Source organism: Protopterus annectens, chromosome 11.part0, assembly GCF_019279795.1.
Source record: "Protopterus annectens isolate FY-2018-M chromosome 11.part0, PAN1.0, whole genome shotgun sequence".
Taxonomy (NCBI): Eukaryota; Metazoa; Chordata; order Ceratodontiformes; family Protopteridae; genus Protopterus; species Protopterus annectens.
In genome coordinates, this window is record NC_056745.1 from 1,190,613,193 (window position 1) to 1,190,631,580 (window position 18,388).

The 18,388-nt window shown below is 42.2% G+C and overlaps 1 protein-coding gene across 1 annotated transcript in view; it reads right to left on the reverse strand.

Annotated features, from left to right (window-relative positions):
• Window positions 1-18,388, reverse strand: part of COG5 (component of oligomeric golgi complex 5) — a 3,265,454-nt gene that overhangs the window by 181,034 nt on the left and 3,066,032 nt on the right. Inside the window, exon 19 of the mRNA XM_044088540.1 lies at window positions 1,357-1,433. Coding sequence (XP_043944475.1) covers window positions 1,357-1,433 — 77 coding nt within the window. The remainder of the gene's footprint in view (window positions 1-1,356; window positions 1,434-18,388) is intronic.

Sequence of the window (18,388 nt, forward strand, 5' to 3'; positions counted from 1 at the left end):
CAGACAGAACAAATATGTTTTTACTTCTGCTGGTTTTGTTTGCTGGCCACTACTGGCAAATTTTACTGCCCAGCATGATACCTAATCTTGACAACTTAAGCAGGGGGTGCTTAGCAATTGTTAAGACCAGGACTTGCACTACAGAAGTGGTCAACTAGTTTGTCTTTTTCATGATATTGGTACATAATCACGGTGTTCCATGTACTACAAGTTTGTTATGACTGGAGACCGAGTCATAATCCTCCATGTTAGGCTGTTACTACAATGATATATGGTACAGCAACAGTAAGACACCGGCTGTAGTTTCAATATAATCTTATCGCTCCAGAAACATCAAACACAAGGGGAAGCCAAGTGTCTTGACCCCAAACTGGAAGTGATGCTTTTCTACAACAACATGCATCTTGCACACATCACCACAAAAATATAAAAACAAGCTATTACTGTGTTTTTTTTTTTCATAAAAAAGTCTGCATATATCTGATAAAGGAAAACAAGTTTGAAAAGATCTATCTATTGTTTAGCACATACAAAGCAATACAAAACCAAATTTTAGAGTTGTATCCCATGCCTTACAACCCTTTACCTATAGTAATTTTGTAATCAATGATAACTCATGCTTGACTGTCAGGAAATAAAGAAGCACATACAGCATTCTTTGTTTCTAAAAGTAGCCTCGGCTGTCACTGCTGTCTTCTAAGCCCTAAAGCAGCTGAATAAGCCCCCTGTAACACTAATGGCAGATTTTCACATAACGAGTCAGCAGATGAGCACAAGAACCCGAATTCTGGTGTTATGCTTAACTTAAGTACAAAAAGTAATCATTTTTATTCTATTTGGGCACTTTAAGAAAGTAATGAGCACATTGATATACAATATCTTTTTAACCGTTTCTGCATTTGGTGCAATATTAAATGAGGTATCAGTAATAAAAAAGGATGAATCATGAGGAATAATGCTCTAGTGGAATGTTTAGAACTCAATCCCCTTGTCTGTGAGCCTATGAGAAGATTAAAGCTGTACTTTCTCTCTAATACCACTGTGTGCAAATAAGCACTACTGAGACCTCTTGCATAACACACAAAACAGAAATCCGTTTTACACAGCATTCAGCCAATTCTAAGCAATTAATAGAAAGGAGAAAAATACATTTATGAATGCCCTGAATGTAAAACAGAAATTCCTAAAGGAATGTGTGTTAAACAGGAAGTGCCACTTCATTAACAAAATTCTGAACAGTAATGAAACTAGTAATAACTAATCCGTGCTTCAGGCAGAATAATACATCTTTCAATCAAGACCAAAGTGGTATCAGTGGGATTATCATGCAATACATTTGAAGAGAGTAAAACTGACCTGAATGACCTCAGTAATCTGTAGGGTTTGCCTAGATCAGACACCCTTCTGCAGAGTGGGGCCACAGCCAATTCCATCTGAAATGCAAAAGATTTGAAAGTGACATCTGGATGCTAGTGTAACAGTAATAATAAATTGTATTTTCTTTTAAAACGCATGTAAGAAGCTTCTTATACACACAATGGTCTAACTGCTATTATAAACAAACTACAATTCATATTTTAAAGTAATATATCTAATGCATGTGTTCTAGTGAGTGATGAGAAAATATGCAGATATGTGACGCACATTTTACTGTTCTGAGAAACACATATTTTATTTCCTGATAATATATATTAATGGGAAAAATGGCAAAAGATATACAACTCATTGTTTACGTACATTACCTTTGCAAAATACATCTTCTGTTAAAATTGACTGCACACAACTATTGAACATGTGTTGCAAACTTACTCGTTAAAGAACGGTACCATATAGGTGACAATCCACTGAGCACAGAAAAGCTTTATTCAGTCTGAACCTATGAACCTATGAACTCAAGAAACATCAGTAACAAATGGATGGTGGACAGCTGAAGAGTCAAAAACCTAGATCCTCCCCATCAGCAAAATACACTGAACTACAACAGAAAAATAATTACAGTCCAGAATGTACGTTGGGAGGGCTTGAAAAGAGCACAGCCCAAAATCAAAGTCTGACCCTCTACACCTTCTGAGCTTATCTGGATCCCTTGCAATAAACAAAGTCAGTTAAGGAACTGAAGTGTATACTGAACGAAACATAATCCTAAATCTCTCCCAGTAGAGACTGAACAAATACAGCCCAGAATCAAACACTGCATCTTCTCTCCTACTACAATCTAAACAGTAAACATTAACAAGATATAGGGACTGTAGGTAACAAGGTATGAAACTGTGACTGTAAAAATTAAAACATGAATAACATGTGACAAACACTGATTAATTACTCCAATGTATGGCATCCAAGATTAACAACCTTAGATAGTCATTTTGTTACTTACACCTTGGGGCTGAATTCATGATGGTACCGCGAAGTGTACACTGAGGTGTACAAGTTGTGGTACCATTCTCCAGTTCAGTAACCACTCTTATACAGTGATGCATGGTCCGCCAATACAAAGATGTGCAGCACCATGAAGTGTGGCCCTGCAGATGTGCTGAATACTAATGAGGCATTCAGGGGGGAGAGGTATATGCTATTTAGCCATGTGCTCCAAGAAGGCATTTATACGTCCAAGTAATACAAGAAAGCACTTTGCCTTGTAGATCAGAAAAACCATCCCACAACAGAGCGGTAGTGAACATGGACAACATGCCATGTTCAACCAATGGACATGAATATGTTGGGGAGAACTGCTAGACATAAGGGATTCATCTTTAATGTATAGTAATGGCACCATCATTACTATGGGGATTGTGGATGGGACGGTGAGACACTGGACCATCAGGAAACAAGTGCCGTAATGGCAGCAATGTTTCTATAGGGACTGAGAAGAACCACTGGACACCAGGAATAAAATGAAGTGTTGTGATGGCCCAAACATCATAAGGGTGACCTGGGGTGGTGCGATCGATTAGACCGCCATGGACCACAGGAGGGTAGCTAAGGTAGGGACAGATACAGGGACTGTGCTGTGTGTGTGTGTGTGTGTGTGTGTGTGTGTGTGTGTGTGTGTGTAAGATGGGGGGGATGACTGACTGCACAAATAGCAGGTTACTACCACTATGCACAGATCAGCTATGATCTGCACATCGCTGTACTAACTGATTCAAGGAAACATGCAAATTAGCTAATAATGAGGTCTTACCTCATATAAGCTAACATTTTTATAAACTGCAAATGGGAATGTTGCACGAAAAGGATATTTCTAGCAAAAGCCTTACAGTTTGGATTGGAAACTTTATTGATTTCCCAAGTTGGTCATGCTGCCAGTTACCAATTAAGTCAGTTAGTTAAAAAAGTCAGCCCCAAAATATCCGGATGCCATAATGAACTATAGGTGTTAAATGGAGGTATATAAAAGGGCACTGTAGGCCTGAATGAGATATACTGCTTGGGACTCATACTGTAGATTAATGTTTCTTTGTCCTTCATGGAAAGTGATTTGTTGTTATGGGAAAATAAAAAAAAAATGGACTGCATCTAACTGTATAAGTTAGCTAGGCAACACACGGACTGAAATAAGTAAGCTGCTTACATCTGAAACACATCAGTACATGGTTAGAAATAATTTGCTTCATTTGTCACCTGCTTCCATTGTGCAAGCCCTTGTAATACCAACATTTGCATTTTAGAAAAAAACTCAGTTTTGTAAGTCAGAGAGGGGATTATAATCTGTATTATTATCAAAATAAAGGCAATAATTACACAAAAGACTGCAAATATAGGTATGATGGACAGTGTTGATGGACAGTGGTATCAATAAAGTACAGTTGTGTACACTTACCATAAATGTAGATGTTTGAGTGTATTCACTGTTGAGGTCATCACACACGGGTTATCCTGCCAGTGGTAGCCCTCAGTTGGGCCCGAATACCAGAGGCTTAGTATTTCTGCGTCGGTTGCTATCACTTCAGGACTGACATCAGGTCGTCAGTGGTATAAAAACAGGCAGCTGACGCCATTACATCAGTTTTTCTTGCCCCAAATGTCAGGAGCCCCCAAATAGGGAGCTACGCTATGGTGGAAAAACACCACCAGTAAAAATAAATTCCAATAGCCTTGTAAGGAGTGAGGAAGAGAGAGAGAGAGAAAGAGAGACAAAGGGGCTGGAGGGTGGGAAACCAGGACTGCAACAGTGAATACACTTGAACATCTACATTTATGGTAAGTGTACACAACTGTATTATGTTCTTCATGTTTCACTGTTGCAGTCATCACACTTGAGTTGATTCCCAAAGCTGAAGAATGGCGGGAGGCAGTCAAGAAGAGCTGGGGCTGGCTAGTATGCCCTGCAGGACTGCGGTTGCAAAGCCTGCCCTGGATTTGGAAAAGATAGGCAGGTGGTAATTCTTGAGGAAGGTATGAACAGAACTCCAAGTTGCAGCTTTCAGAATGTCCCTGGTGGGGCTCCTCTGAGAAAGGCTGTAGAGGTTGAAGTTCCTCTAGTGGAATGTGTTCTGACCCCCTGAGGGGGTGGTTTCCCATGGTGTTTGTAACAGAAATGGATACAGTGTGCTATGCATTTGGAGATAGTTTGTTTTGATATGGCCTTGCCCTCTGCCCCTGGTGCAAAGCTGACTAGTAACTGGTCAGGTTTCCTAAAGGGCTTAGTCCTATCAAGGTAGAATCTGAGCTGTATGTGCACATCTAAAGAGTGCAGGATCCTTTCCCCCTTATTTTGAGGATTAGGGGAAAAAGGTGGGCAAATGGATAGAATGGTTGAGAGCCACACTGGACACCACTTTAGGCACAACCGTTGGGTTAGTCCTGAGGGAGACCCTGTCAGCATGAAAAATGATGAAGGGTTCCACAGCCATAAGTGCTTGTAGCTCAGAAACTCTTCTAGCTGAAGTTATGGCCAGAAGCAAGGTTGTTTTCCAAGAGAGGAATTTTAACTCTCCTGATGCTGCAGGCTCAAAGGGGGGGTAACGTGAGCTTTTCCAACACAAAGTTAAGATTCCAAGCAGGGGTAGGGGCTTTTCTTGGTGGCCTTAAGTTGTTAGCCCCTCTCAGGAACTGCTTGATAAGAGGGTGTGAGAAGAGAGGCAGCTCAGTGCTATAATAAGCAGAGATGGCAGAGACATGGATCTTAATGGAAGAGAAGGATACACTCCTGTGGAGTAGGTCTGCTAGGTAATCCAGGATGAGAGGTAAGGAGGGCTGTGCTGGACCTACTCCTTTAGTCTGGATCCAGGAACAATACCTTTTCCACTTGTCAGCATAGGATTTTCTAGTAGTGGGTTGTCTGGCTTCACATATGACATCCAGTACCTGCTTGCTTAGGCTGGCCACTGGAGGAGAAGTTAAGGAATAAGTCAGGCTGCAAGGTTCAGGGTCTGCAATTGGGGGTGCAAGAACTGTCCCTCCTGCTGAGTCAGGAGAGCTGGGATCTGGGGGAGGTGCCATGGAGGCAACGGTGACAGACTGCGCAGTAGTGGGTTAAAGTGTTGGCGTGGCCAGTCTGGGGCAATCAGGATTGCCCTTGGTCTTTCCTCCCTTATCTTGAGTAATACTCTTGTAAGAAGAGGTAGAGGGGGAAATGAACAGATTGAGAGGTTTGTCCACTGGAAGGATAGGGCATCCACTTTCCAGGCCTTGCTGTGAGGTGCAGAATTTGCTGAGCTGGTGGTTGTATGGGGAGGCAAACAGGTCCACCTTTGAGGTACCTCATCTCTGGGTCACAAGGCTGAAGGTGTTGTGGTTTAATTGCCACTCATATGGGTCTAGGAGATTTCTGCTTAAGTTGTCTACCAGAGAGTTTTGGTTGCCTGGCAGGAACTGAGCTTGCAGGTGAATATGCATGGCTGAGGCCATGTTCTAAAGGGTCATGGCTAGCCTGGGTAAGAGTGGGTTCCCCCCGCTTGTTGATGTACCACATCACTGTGGTGTTGTCGGTTTTGATTGGTAGAGGCCCCGGAGAGAGTAGGGAATCTGAAAGCTGTCACAGCGTGCTGAACAGCTAGCATCTCTTTTTGGTTGATGTGCAGATGAATTTGATTTGGGATCCAGTGGCCCTGAATGCATCTGCTGTCCAGATGTGCACCCCAGGCATAGTCTAATGCATCTGTGGTTAGGGTCTGGGCAGCATGGGGTTGTATAAAGGGAAGCCCCTTGTTGTGGTTGCATGCTGCTGCCCACCAAAGGAACTCTTTCCTTAGAAAAGGTATCACAGGTATGACAGTTTCCAGGTCCTGAGAATGTTGGCACCAAAGACTTTTTAAGTATCACTGAAGTTTCCTCATATGCAGTCTGGCATATGGAATTAGTAGAATGCAGGAGGTCATGAACCCTAGAGCTTGCAGGATTTTCCTTGTGGATAAATGGGTTCTGGTGGCCATTTGAGAGAAGTAGCCTGTCAGATAGGCTTGTGTTTCTGGCGTAAGGAATGCTATCTGCGATGCTGTGTCCAAGCTTGCTCCCAGGAATACAATTTTTTGACTGGGGACTAGTTTGGATTTCTTTTCATTGACAGTGTACCCCAGGGAGGTTAGAAGGTCCTTTACAAATGTCAGGTGCTGCAACAGCTTTTCCTGACTGCCTGCCTGAATCAGGCAGTCATCCAAGTAGGGGTAAATTTGAATATTTCTCTGTCTGCAATAGGCAATGGTTGGAGCCAGGCATTTTGTGAAAACTCTGGGAGCAGTCGATAAGCCAAAGGGAAGTGCAGAGAACTGACAATGCACAGATCCTGCCCTGAAACATAGATATTTCCTGCAGGAGTCCATGATTGGGATGTGCAGACAAGCCTCCTTTAGGTCTAAGGTGGCTAACCAGGCATCTTTGGATAGCATAGGGAGAAGCTGCTGTAGGGTGCGCATTTTGAGTTTTGGTACTACCAGGAAGGTGTTTAGAATAAATAGATTTAAGATTGGGCGTCAGGTGCCCTCTTTTCTGGGTACCAGGAAAAGTTTGGAATAAAATCTTTGGCCTATCTGGTCTGCAGGAAGAGGCTGAATTGCCCTTATGGAGAGCAGGGGCTGAACTTGGTTTTGTGCCTCTACCACTGGTTTGGAGGAAAGTCTGGGAACCCTTTTTGCGTTGGCAGTATGTGGAAATAAAATTTTTACACCTGGGATACTATGTTGAGGACCCATCGATCATTGGTGATGGAGGTCCAGTTTTTTGCATGGTGGGCAAGTTTTCCTCCTAGGGGCACGAACAATTGGGCAGAGGTGAGGGGAGGAGTTGAGAAGTCATTGTGAATTCTTTCCATAAGGTGGTGGCTTAGCACTCCCTGTTTTAGAAGTGGAGGTACTCCATTGCTTAATTCTCTGCATACCCCAGACTGTAGTCTGGGGGAGGGGGTCTGTTTCCCCTATGTCTAGTCTGAGGTGGCCTTGAGAAGGCTGGAAAGGACCAATGTTTTGAGGGGCAATGCCTACTGAATCGTGGAGGCTGCACTTGCAAAAAATCTTTGACTGTCTGCATAGACTTAGCTTTTTCTTCCATCTTTTTTGAAACCTCTTCTGCTTTGGTGCCAAACAGATTGTCCTTGTTCAGAGGTGCGTCCAATAATTTTGATTAGATATGGTCTGGCAAGGTCTGCTCCTTAAGCCAGGCATGCGTTCTAAGTACAGAACCTGTGACTGCTGCCCTGCAAGTTGCTTTTAGGGTGTCAAACCCACATTGCAGGGTATGTTTGCTGACTTGGCTTGCAGAATGCATAAGCTCTTGTAATTCTTTATTTTCTGCACAGTCAGGGAAGGTAGATAATTTTTGCTTAATAAGTTCCATAGTATATTGCTGGTATTTCAGCATGTGGAACTGACAATTTAATGGTCTAATGGCAAGAGTTGCAGAGGTGTATACTTTTTTACCCCATCTGTCTAAAGCTCAGGAATCCCTGTCTGAGGGGGTGGGATTCTTATCTGTAGTTGCTTTTATTCATTTAGGTCCTTGGGAGATGACCTCTGTGTCAGCACTAGGATTTTTGAAAAGAAATTTGTGAGAGTCAGGAACCTCTCTGTAGTACCTGTCAGGTTTCCTGGGAGCAGGGGGTAAAGTATCAGGATTTAGACTGGATTCCATAAAGACATCATCCACAACATCCAGAACAGGAGGGATGGCTAAGGGTCTGTGCTGTGGTAAATCTAAAAATCCCCTGAGTCTCTTTTTGGACTGAGGATAATCCTGGCATTCCCAATGGAAATGCTTTCTCAAAGTATGTAGGGTTTCACCAAAAAAAAAAATCCTCTGGAGGGGAGGCAGAAGGAATGGATTCCTCTGCATCTGAATCCTCATAGGCAGATAAGGGCATGTCTTCATAATCAGAAACCTCAGAGTCATCGGACTCTTGGTCAGATAAAGCTGCTGGGGACAAGTCTCTTTTTCTTTTAGAAGGGGAAGGCTGGCTTCCCCTAATCAGCATGATAAGGTCTTTTGTTATTTTAAGCATCTGTGAATGTGGCAAGGAAGCAGGCACTTGAGTTAGGGTCGGCGTTTTTTAGGCATAGCTCATACTCTTGGCCTTAGAAACTTGGTAGTTTTAGAAAGAACTGAAGATGTGAAAGAAGTCGCCGGTTTGTGTCGAATAACGGTAATGCGAAGAACTTCCTCAGAAGCTGGTGTCTGCACAGTGGCTCCGGACCCATCCAAGGTAGAGACATCCGCAGGTTCCATAGTCAAAGAAGAGTCTCGCGGCATACCGGACTCCAAACGGGTCTCGGTAGCAGCCTGCAAATCAATCAAAGTGGGCATCAGGAGCTGCAAAAGCACCTCACTGAGAACCAGAGAACTGGCAACTAGCTTATTGGAAGCATCGCCGGCAGTTTTGGACCTGTGCGGTCTGTCTCTGTCTTTATCCTTACGTTTTTTCAGAAGATCAGTAGACGGATGGCTTACCGAAGCCATTTCGGAATACGAAGATCGAGAACGAAAGTATTTAGCTACAATAAGGGCCCAGCAATGGATAGTTCAGGCATTCAACAAAGCACAAAACCGGCAGCGAGGTACGTTGTGGTCTGGGCCAAAACAGGTGATGCAATAAGAATGGAAATCTCAGTGTGGTATTTGCTTTCCACAAGCTTGATAACTGTTAGCTTTTTCTGACATTGATTAGAGCAAGAAAAAAGGATCCCCAATGGGGTACTTAGCTTTAGAAGACTTCAACTTCAATTTCGGAAATGAAAACTCAGGTAGCGGCCGACCAGCACTCGTGCGAACTGCTTCTGCTTCAGGCTCCTCAGCAGGAAAGACTGATGTAATGGCGTCGGCTGCCTGTTTTTATACCACTGACGACCTGACATCAGTCCTCAAGTGACAGCAACCGATGCAGAAATACTAAGCCTCTGGTATTCGGGTAGACTGAGGGCTACCCCTGGCAGGATAACCCAAGTGTGATGACTGCAAACGTGAAACACGAAGAACATCTATTGATAGCTGGAGATAGCTGTGGTGTCCAATAAGTCGATCCTTCATTATCTTGCCTCACATTTAATTTCAAGCTAATCTAATAGCAAAATTATTGATACATTCTATAATTATTACTTAAACATGTCAGAGTACTACTAACAATTCTGAGGGGCTCACAAACTTATGTTTAGTGCAAAAACTTTAAGACTTACTGGTGATCTTATATCTAAGAAAATAAACTAATTGTTTATACTAAATACCACCACCTCAGCTGGCCACCTAGTCCTTTATAGTCATGTTTCTTTCTCCTGTGAAGCTTTATTTAGCATAAATATTAGTTAGCTCTCACCACGATGAAGAAAAGGTTAAGAACTGTATATCTCAATTGGATGATCAAACTAAATGTCTGCTTTTTGCAGTGAAAACAAACACAGCTGTTATAAGCTAAGGTAACATGAATTCAAAATACTAGATTTGCAAAATTGTTGGTGTGCATGTGTGTGTGAGTCACACGTTATGAAAGAACTTCAAAAGCTCTTCATCACAAGTTTCAAAACAAATGATAATACTTCCATTTGTACAGTTCTGCATTGATTATGAAGTATTACTTGCACACATAGGTAAACAGTAATTAGCACAGAAACGTCTTCACATTCTTCATCTACCTACAAGCATTACCTCCTGTACAGTTGTCACTGTAAATATTCCCTTGAGATTGTACTGCCCTGAGCATGGTGTAAGTGCATGACCTTGGTTTAGATCTTTAGCAGTACTGAGCTTCCAACTACCAAAAGCATTTATTTTTTACTTTTACTTTGTGTTTGTGCATCTTCACTGGTGGTTTAGGGTTTGACATTTCTCTAGTTTCTAGGATTAGAAAAACAACTTTCATAATCTTAAGCACCCATATTATGGCTCTTGTCTCTTTGAGACCTGATGGCTTAGTGGTTAAAGTCTTCACCTCTCATGCACAAGGTTCGAACCTGACCTCCGACCAATGCCTGTTTGGAGTTTGCATGTTCTCCCTGTGTCTCCATAGGGTTTCTCCCATATCCGAAAAACATACTGAGTGTTTTCATCTCAAACTCACCAATGAATGATGCTGTGGGCAGCAGATTGCATCTACATGGCGCCCTATAGGGGGAAGAGTAGTACAGACCAACCGCTTTGGTTAACTACTGTAGTGCACAGTATCCTCAAGATAGGAGAACATGGATAACAGACTGTACGCCATGGCAGGGCTAGCCACTCGATGGTGTAAAATATGGCTCTAGATGATTCGGTCACGTTGACTAATGTCGCCAAAAATGGCCATGGGTAGTTACCGATGATAAGTGGGTTGAGAATCCAGCCTACTCTGACCTATGCCAGGGACCCTTGCTAACAGTGGGAGGGGTATATGTGCCCCTATTGGCCAGTGTGCGCCCGCCATAAAGCCCAGCAGCCCTGAGTCAATAAGCTACTGGTTGGCCGGTGTCTAGTTGCCTAGTCTGTGTTACCTAGGATAGCTCGGGTTACCTAGGATAGCTCTGTTGAGCAGAAGCTGGAAGTAAAACCAACCAACCTGCCAAACATGAACTGAGAATTGCTATGATTAATGTAGGTTCACTGACAGTATGCAGATTGGAAATGGATGACATGATGATACAGAGGAGGCTGAACATCCTATGTTTCCCAGAGATGAGAAGGAAGGGCAGTGCAGCAAAGCCACTTGGCTTGGGATCCAGAGTCTACTACTCAGGTGGAGGGCAGGCTAGAACTGGTGTAGGAATTGTGGTGAGAGAGAGGCTTCAGAAGGCATTAAGGGATATCACAGACTCATGGCAGTCAGACTCCAGTGTAATGATAGGGCAGTATTCATAATCTCAGCCTATGCCCAACAGCAGGGTTGTGATAGTGAGGAAAAGAGTGCATTCAGACAGCAGTTGCAGGACCTACTAGATAAAGCAGGACAACATGAACTGGTGTTGATAATGGGTGAGTTGAATGCACATATCGGGACAGACAGAACAGGCTATGAGGACTGCCTGGGCCCAGATGGGTGGGACAACAGGAATAAAGAAGGAGACACCATTCTAGACTTCTGTCTGGCAAATGACTTGACAGTAGCCAACACATGGTTCAGAAAGAGAGACAGCCACCAGATCACATACAAGAGTAGTCAACATGCAACTCAGGTAGACTTCTGCCTAAGTAAGGGCAAGGCACCAGGGTAGAATCCATGATTGCAAAATCATCCCCAGTGAAACAGTCGGCCCAGAGCATAAACCACTAGTTGCCGCAATCAGCTGGAAGCAGTGGTCAGAGAAGGTTCTGAGGTCAACAGAGACCAGGCTGAAGACCTGGAAGTTGACAGGAGAGAAAGTACAACAGTTCAAGGAATTACTCAGGGCTCTAGCACCCCAAGAAGAGAAGGAAATAGGTGGCATTGAAGAACAATGGCAGCGTCTAAAAACAGCATGTGTTAGGACTACAGAAAAGATATGTGACTGAGCCAGGTATGGAAATAAGGTACATAAGGAAAGCTGGTGGTGGAATGCAGAAGTCCAGGAAGTCATCAAAAGAAAGGAGGAGTGCAGGAAGAAATGGGAGACAGAAAAGACTGACCAGGCTAGGAAGGACTATTGGTTGGCTAACAAAAAAGCTAAGAAAGAAGTTGCAATAGCAAAAAATAGGGCATCGGAGGCACTGTACCATCTTCTGGAAAGTGACTCAGTAAGGGGTACAAAGAAACTATATCAGGTTGCAAGGCAAAGACAGAAAGATAAAGAAGATAGTCAGACACCTTTCATAAGGGATGCCAGCAACAACTTGCTCACCAGTCCACACGACATCAAAGGCAGCTATAATGAGTATTTCCAGCAGCTTCTGAATGAAGAAAACTCCACAGAAGCTGTACTGCCCCAGAAACAGCCTACAATGAGAGAAGAGGAGGAGCCCACCCTAGAAGAAGTAAGAACAGCACTAAGGAAGATGAAGTCAGGGAAAGCAGCAGGCTCAGATGAGGTCACAGCATATATGATAAAGATGTTGGGTGAGATAGGAGAGAAATGGCTTCTGAGGGTACTAATAGCAGTGTGGAGAGAAAGATGTATCCCAGATGACTGGAGAATAAGCACAGTCCTGCCAGTGTACAAGAACAAAGGGGACATCCACAACTGTGGGCAGTACAGAGGCATCACACTCCTATCACATTGCATGAAAGTTCTGGAGAGGGTGACTGATAAATGGATACATAGAGTAGTAGAATGTAAGATGGGAGATGAGCAGTTTGGATTCAGATCAGGATACAGTACAATTGACCCGATGTTTGTATTGAGACAAATACTTGAGAAGAAGCTAGAGATGAGGAGAGCATCCAACTTGGCATTCCTAGACTGTAGAATGCATATGATAAGGTCCCAAGAAAGCTCTGGGCTGTACTGTGGTGGCTTGAAGTCCCAGAACTATTGGTAGAATTAGTGCAGGCTATGTACAAGGACCCAATGACTCAAGTACGAACAATGTTCGGCCTCACAGAGGGGTTCCCAGTGGGAGTGGGTGTACATCAGGATTCAGCTCTGAGCCCACTGCTGTTCATACTGGTGATGGACTACATTAGCAAACAGGTTGGAGGGGATGGATCAACAAAGCTGCTATATGCAGAAGAAGTGGCAGTACAGGCAGACTCTGAGCTAGAACTTCAGCAAAGGATAGGAGAATGGAATGCAAATTTGAAGGCACATGGGATGAAACTAAGCACAGATAAGACCGTGATAATGGCAGCAAATTGAGGATATCAGAAGAAGCTGAGAATAGAGATAGAAGGGAAGATAGTGGAACAGGTAAACAGCTTCAAGTATCTGGGAGGGGTAGTTGAGGAGAGGGGTGGTCTGAATGAAGAGTTCAAAACTAGAATCAGAGGGGCTGCAGCCAACTGGCATAGAATATCAGGTGTAGTCTGTTACAGAAGAATGCTGAAAAGTAAGATGTACAAGACAGTGGTGTGACCAGTACTACTGTATAGTACAGAAACCTGGACAGTAATGGCAGAACAGTTGAAGAAGCTAGAGGTGATGGAAATAGAGTGCCTGAGAAAGGTGGTAGGATGCACACTGTGGGACAGGCGTAGAAATGAGGACATAAGCGCAGAAGCCAAAGTATCTCCAATTGCAGGAAAGATCAAAGAGAACAGATTACGGTGGTTTGGGCATATGTGTAGAAAAGCAGAAGACAATCTGGTGAGGAAGATTTGGGACAGACAGGAAGAAGGTAAAAGGAAGCAAGGACGTCCAGCAAAGAGGTGGATGGATTGTGTGAAAGAAGATCTGCGACAGTCAGGCATGAGTGTTGAAGAAGGCAGGAGTGTGGCACTTAATCGAGAGAGTTGGAGACAGTTAACACAATACTCTGACCCAATGTAGAAAAATGGGAAAAAGGAGGCTGATGATGATGTCTCTTCTTGCCTTCAGTGACAGCAGCTTCAGACACTGTAGTTTGTTGTCATATTATTTCCACTCCATCATATGCACGTCCGTTGACATCTTTCTTCTGGACTCCTTCCAGGAACCTCATGTCCCTTTATAACTATGGCCTCAAGAACTACACAAAGTACTCAAGGTGAGGCCTGACTGGGGTCCAGAAGCGTGAAACCATTACATTGCTGCTTACTGAGTCTATCCTCATGAAGATGCAGCACAACATTCTGTTGAGTTCATCCTTATGAAGATACAGAGCAACATTCTGTTTGTTGCTGATGCTGCTCTTTCATCCTACTCCTGCTGGTCCAACCCAACTGTGATCATCACCCCTACACCCTTTACCTGCTCTGTTGTAGTCAGCGCTCCCATATTCACTCCTGATACTTTGTACCAGGATTCTTGTGGCTCAGATGCAGTGCTTTGTATTTGTCTACAGTGAACCTCAAATACCACCTCTGTCCATCCACTTAGTCAGCCTTTCCAAATCCTTACTTAGATTTTTCACCAACACTACATTGCTGCACCTGCCTGGTGTTATCAGGGAAGAGGATGATCCTGCCCTCAAGTTCTTCCACACATATGTCTGAGAAGTTACATTTAAGGAACTTGTTGTGGGAGGGTGGGAGTAAACAGCCATTCCATGGGAGAGAGACAGCTGGACGTCCAAGATAACAGCAGATGTCTACCTAGGACAAATTTTACATATATTCTGATATTTAATTTGACTATCAGAACTCTGGGTTTGCATTTTTACCACTGCTGAATTACTTAAGTCTGGTTTATCTGCTGGTGCTATTTAGTCATTGCAAAATTTAATATGCTAAAATGTAACTGCATGTGATGCCTGTGTCTCTATTACAAGGTACCTAGACTTTGTTACACTGTTGAGGTCAGTACCGCTGACTAGTGCTTAGATTTTTATTTGCTGAACTTGGGCTTTGGATTCTCAGTATGACTGTTGCTGCCATATGCAGAGACCAGAGGGCTATTAGTTGAAACTGCTGGCCAGGTCAAGAGTAAATTTTGTCCCAGATGAATTGCTGACAGCTGTTAATCATTTCTGGATGTTACATTTGGCATGTTGGTGTTTCTGTACTATCTGCTTTCTGGACTTGTGGCTCCTGCAATTAGTGGCTCCTATAGTATTGTGTGCTTTGTGCTTGCACTGGTAAAGAGAGTTCATTAAAATATACAACAAGACTGTTTTCAGATAATTTATTTAGCATTTTTTTAAACTCTGGTTTGTTATTATTTTACTTTACATGTACAATATCTGTAAAATGTGCTTAGCAAATAAGCATTCTAATAAATTTCAGCCTGGAAGGACAGACTTCTAGGATGTTCTGCTAATCACTTTCCTTATTCCTGGAAATGTGTTAATCACAAAATCCCTTTTGTCCTATCCTTCAAACAGGCAGCAATCTAAGCCTGACTTCATGCCATGCAGTGCCGAAGCCCTGACAATGTCTTATATAATCTAAGACTGAATAATATCTTGGCTGCTGGTGAGAAGGAGACAGGCCAGCATGCAGCAGTGCCAAACATATTAGACAGAGAAATAAATGTATAAAACACAGCACTAGAGGCCAGGGTGTTAGCTGCCAGGGGAGGGTTGAGGTAATTTTTATTTTTTTTATTTTATTTAACATTTGTTTACTGGGAAAGTCCGACTTGGAACAAAGCCAATTTTCAGCAGAGGCCTGGGGAGAAATGCATGTCTTTGAAACATGGGAGGAAACCGGAGCACCTGGAGGAAACCCACATGAATGTGGTGTGGACAAGCAGACTCCACACAGAAGGCACCCCCCCCCCCCGAGAATTGAACCGGAGAACCTCTTGCTGTAAAGTGGCAACACTACTGTTACATCACTGCGTCATCCAAATGGAAAAATTCCTTACGGCTGTCTGAATAACAACTGTGTCACAAAGGCCCCACCCCCACCCCAGTGATAGGGAACAAATGGGTGGTAGTACATGGGAAGAGGCACACAAGTCAATAAAAAAAAAGATACAAAAACAACCATCAGGTTCCGACCTCCGCATTTTCCAATAAGCATTCTGTGTGGGAGCAAATCAAAGGATTTGGTGAATTTCAGGTAAACCATTTTTCCTAGCACCACCCTCTCAAGTTCATCTGTACTTAAATTATACAAACAGACCAAGTAACAAGGTTTGATTAACATCTCCTTTTGACCATGATCCTATCCTGGTTACTATCCGGAGAATGATGCCCTCTAGGGAAATGACTAGTTTCCCCCTCAAAATTTTCTCCATATGATTAATAGCATAATAATGATCAAGAGGAAAGCACAGTGTAAGAAAATACTACCACTGTTGGTGGGTTTTGATGCAGAGAAGGCATTCATTAGAGTCAGCAGGGATTTGTGTTCCCTGACAGAATAAGAGGATAATTAGGAGGATATATGAAGGGTCGGAGGCAAGAATTAAGGCAGGAGGGTGCCTCTCTGATGACTTGTTTTTGAACAGAGGAATCAGACAGGGGTGTCTTCCTTACTGGCTTTATATTTAGAGACACTGGCAAAGAATACAAAGAATTCACAGATTCAAGGATTTAACTCTCAAATTAGGAAAGAATATTTTGGTGTTGTGCAACATTCTGATACAGGTTCATATTTTTCAGGATATACAGTAAATGAAGATAAAACAAAGGTTATAGTGGTGAACATAAAATGTTTCAGCAACACCTAAATTTATGGGGACACAATAAGATGAATTATTTAGGTGCATGGATTAAAAGTATTCTATTTTGACAGCTAAGGATATGTGGGAAGAGAGTAAACAAAAGATAAAAAGATAACACATAATGCTCTTTTGCAGCTATAATCTATGTAAATATGTATATTTCAATAGTTACTTGACTTGTAACAACATCTGTATATTTTCCACCTACTATGTACCTGATTTCTCTGCTTTATGTAACTATTTTTTCTACGTTATCTTACCATCAGTTTTTTTATTGTATTGTTGATCTCCATTAAAAATGGGTTTTGGGCTCAGTTGGACCAACCCGACTAATAAATGTCAAATAAATAAATACATAAATAAAACATAGAGAAGATGGAAGCTCTCAATTATGAATAGTAAGGTTTATGCAGTGAAAATGTTTCTAGTCCATTTAGTTTTATATACAGGTCAGATGTATTTTTATCACCCACAAGAGAGTTTGTGGATCATAATCAATAAAGAGTTGAAATCATTTATTTGGGAGGGGAAAAGGGCAAGAGTTAAGTGGGATAAGTTGATTCTCCCCATATAGTAAGGTATTTTACAATTACTTGTTTTGAAGGGATACTTTAGAGCTACACGGATCAGGCGAATATACATAATGCAAGCAGACGGTTAAAAATCATAGCGGACAGGGATGATGATGAAGTAAGGACAGAGTAGAAATTTGGATGAAGGTCTTTATGGAGCTCAACAACAACTGTACAGAATAATATATTGATGAAGTAGAAGAACATATTCTAATGTCTAAGTCAAAAGAAGAATACAGAAAGGAAATTTTAATTTGTTAATTTTAATTTGATAACTTGTATCAGTGTGTGTGTTTAAATACATTCACATCATATCTGACAACTAGGCAAACATGTTGCGTCTTAAAATGATTACCTAAATTACCAAATCTTACTGAAACAGAAGGGCTTGAAAAAATAAGCTCTAGAGACTTGTAGTTTAGTTATCTAATCTGCTAAAGTACATAACACAGTGAAATGCCACCTAGGTTGCTGCATTCAAGTGGCAATGTCTCAAAATAAAAGCCCATGTCATATGACTTTCCCACAAGGATTTCCAGTGTAATAACCATAACAGAAACTAAATGGCAACATGAGTGAAGCAGAATATAACAAAGGAATTTGTCTGTCAGTTTTGTAATATGTGATAATCTTTCTGAAGATGAATTCCTGCTTTCATTAAATTAAACATACTGACCTTTGTTAAGACCATGATTCAAATCAGAATATGCAATGAACAACATAAAAGCTGAGATTAAACAATAGATGAAAAAGACTTGCAGGTGACATTTTAAGGTAGCAATGCTTTTAAAAAGAACAATAAAGTGTGTTACAGAATGTATTCCTAAAGAAAATGTTTGGTATCTACTTCTCTGAAGTACAGGCTAACACAGACGGCCTCTGGCTAACGAAGTTCACAGATGACTGCAAACTAGGAGCTATAGTAAAAGTCCCCAAATGATGTGGACATCCTACAAAAGGGCCTCACTGAGACAGATGCCTGGTGTCAGAGCCATGGCCTCAAGCTCAATGCCAAAAAGTGCACTGTTTATTCCATTTGGTAAAAACTCTGTACCCATGAACTACCACATAGGCGGCAATCTTCTTAACGCCGAATGTGTGACAAGAGACCTTGGAACCCAGGTGGACAGTAGTCTCTCCTTTGATAATCACATTGCCACAGTAGTCAGGAAATCCTTCTACATGGCACACCTCATCACAAAAGGTTTCTCATCCAGGAAAAAAAAGAGGTCATTGTTCCCCTCTAATCGACATTCATTAGAT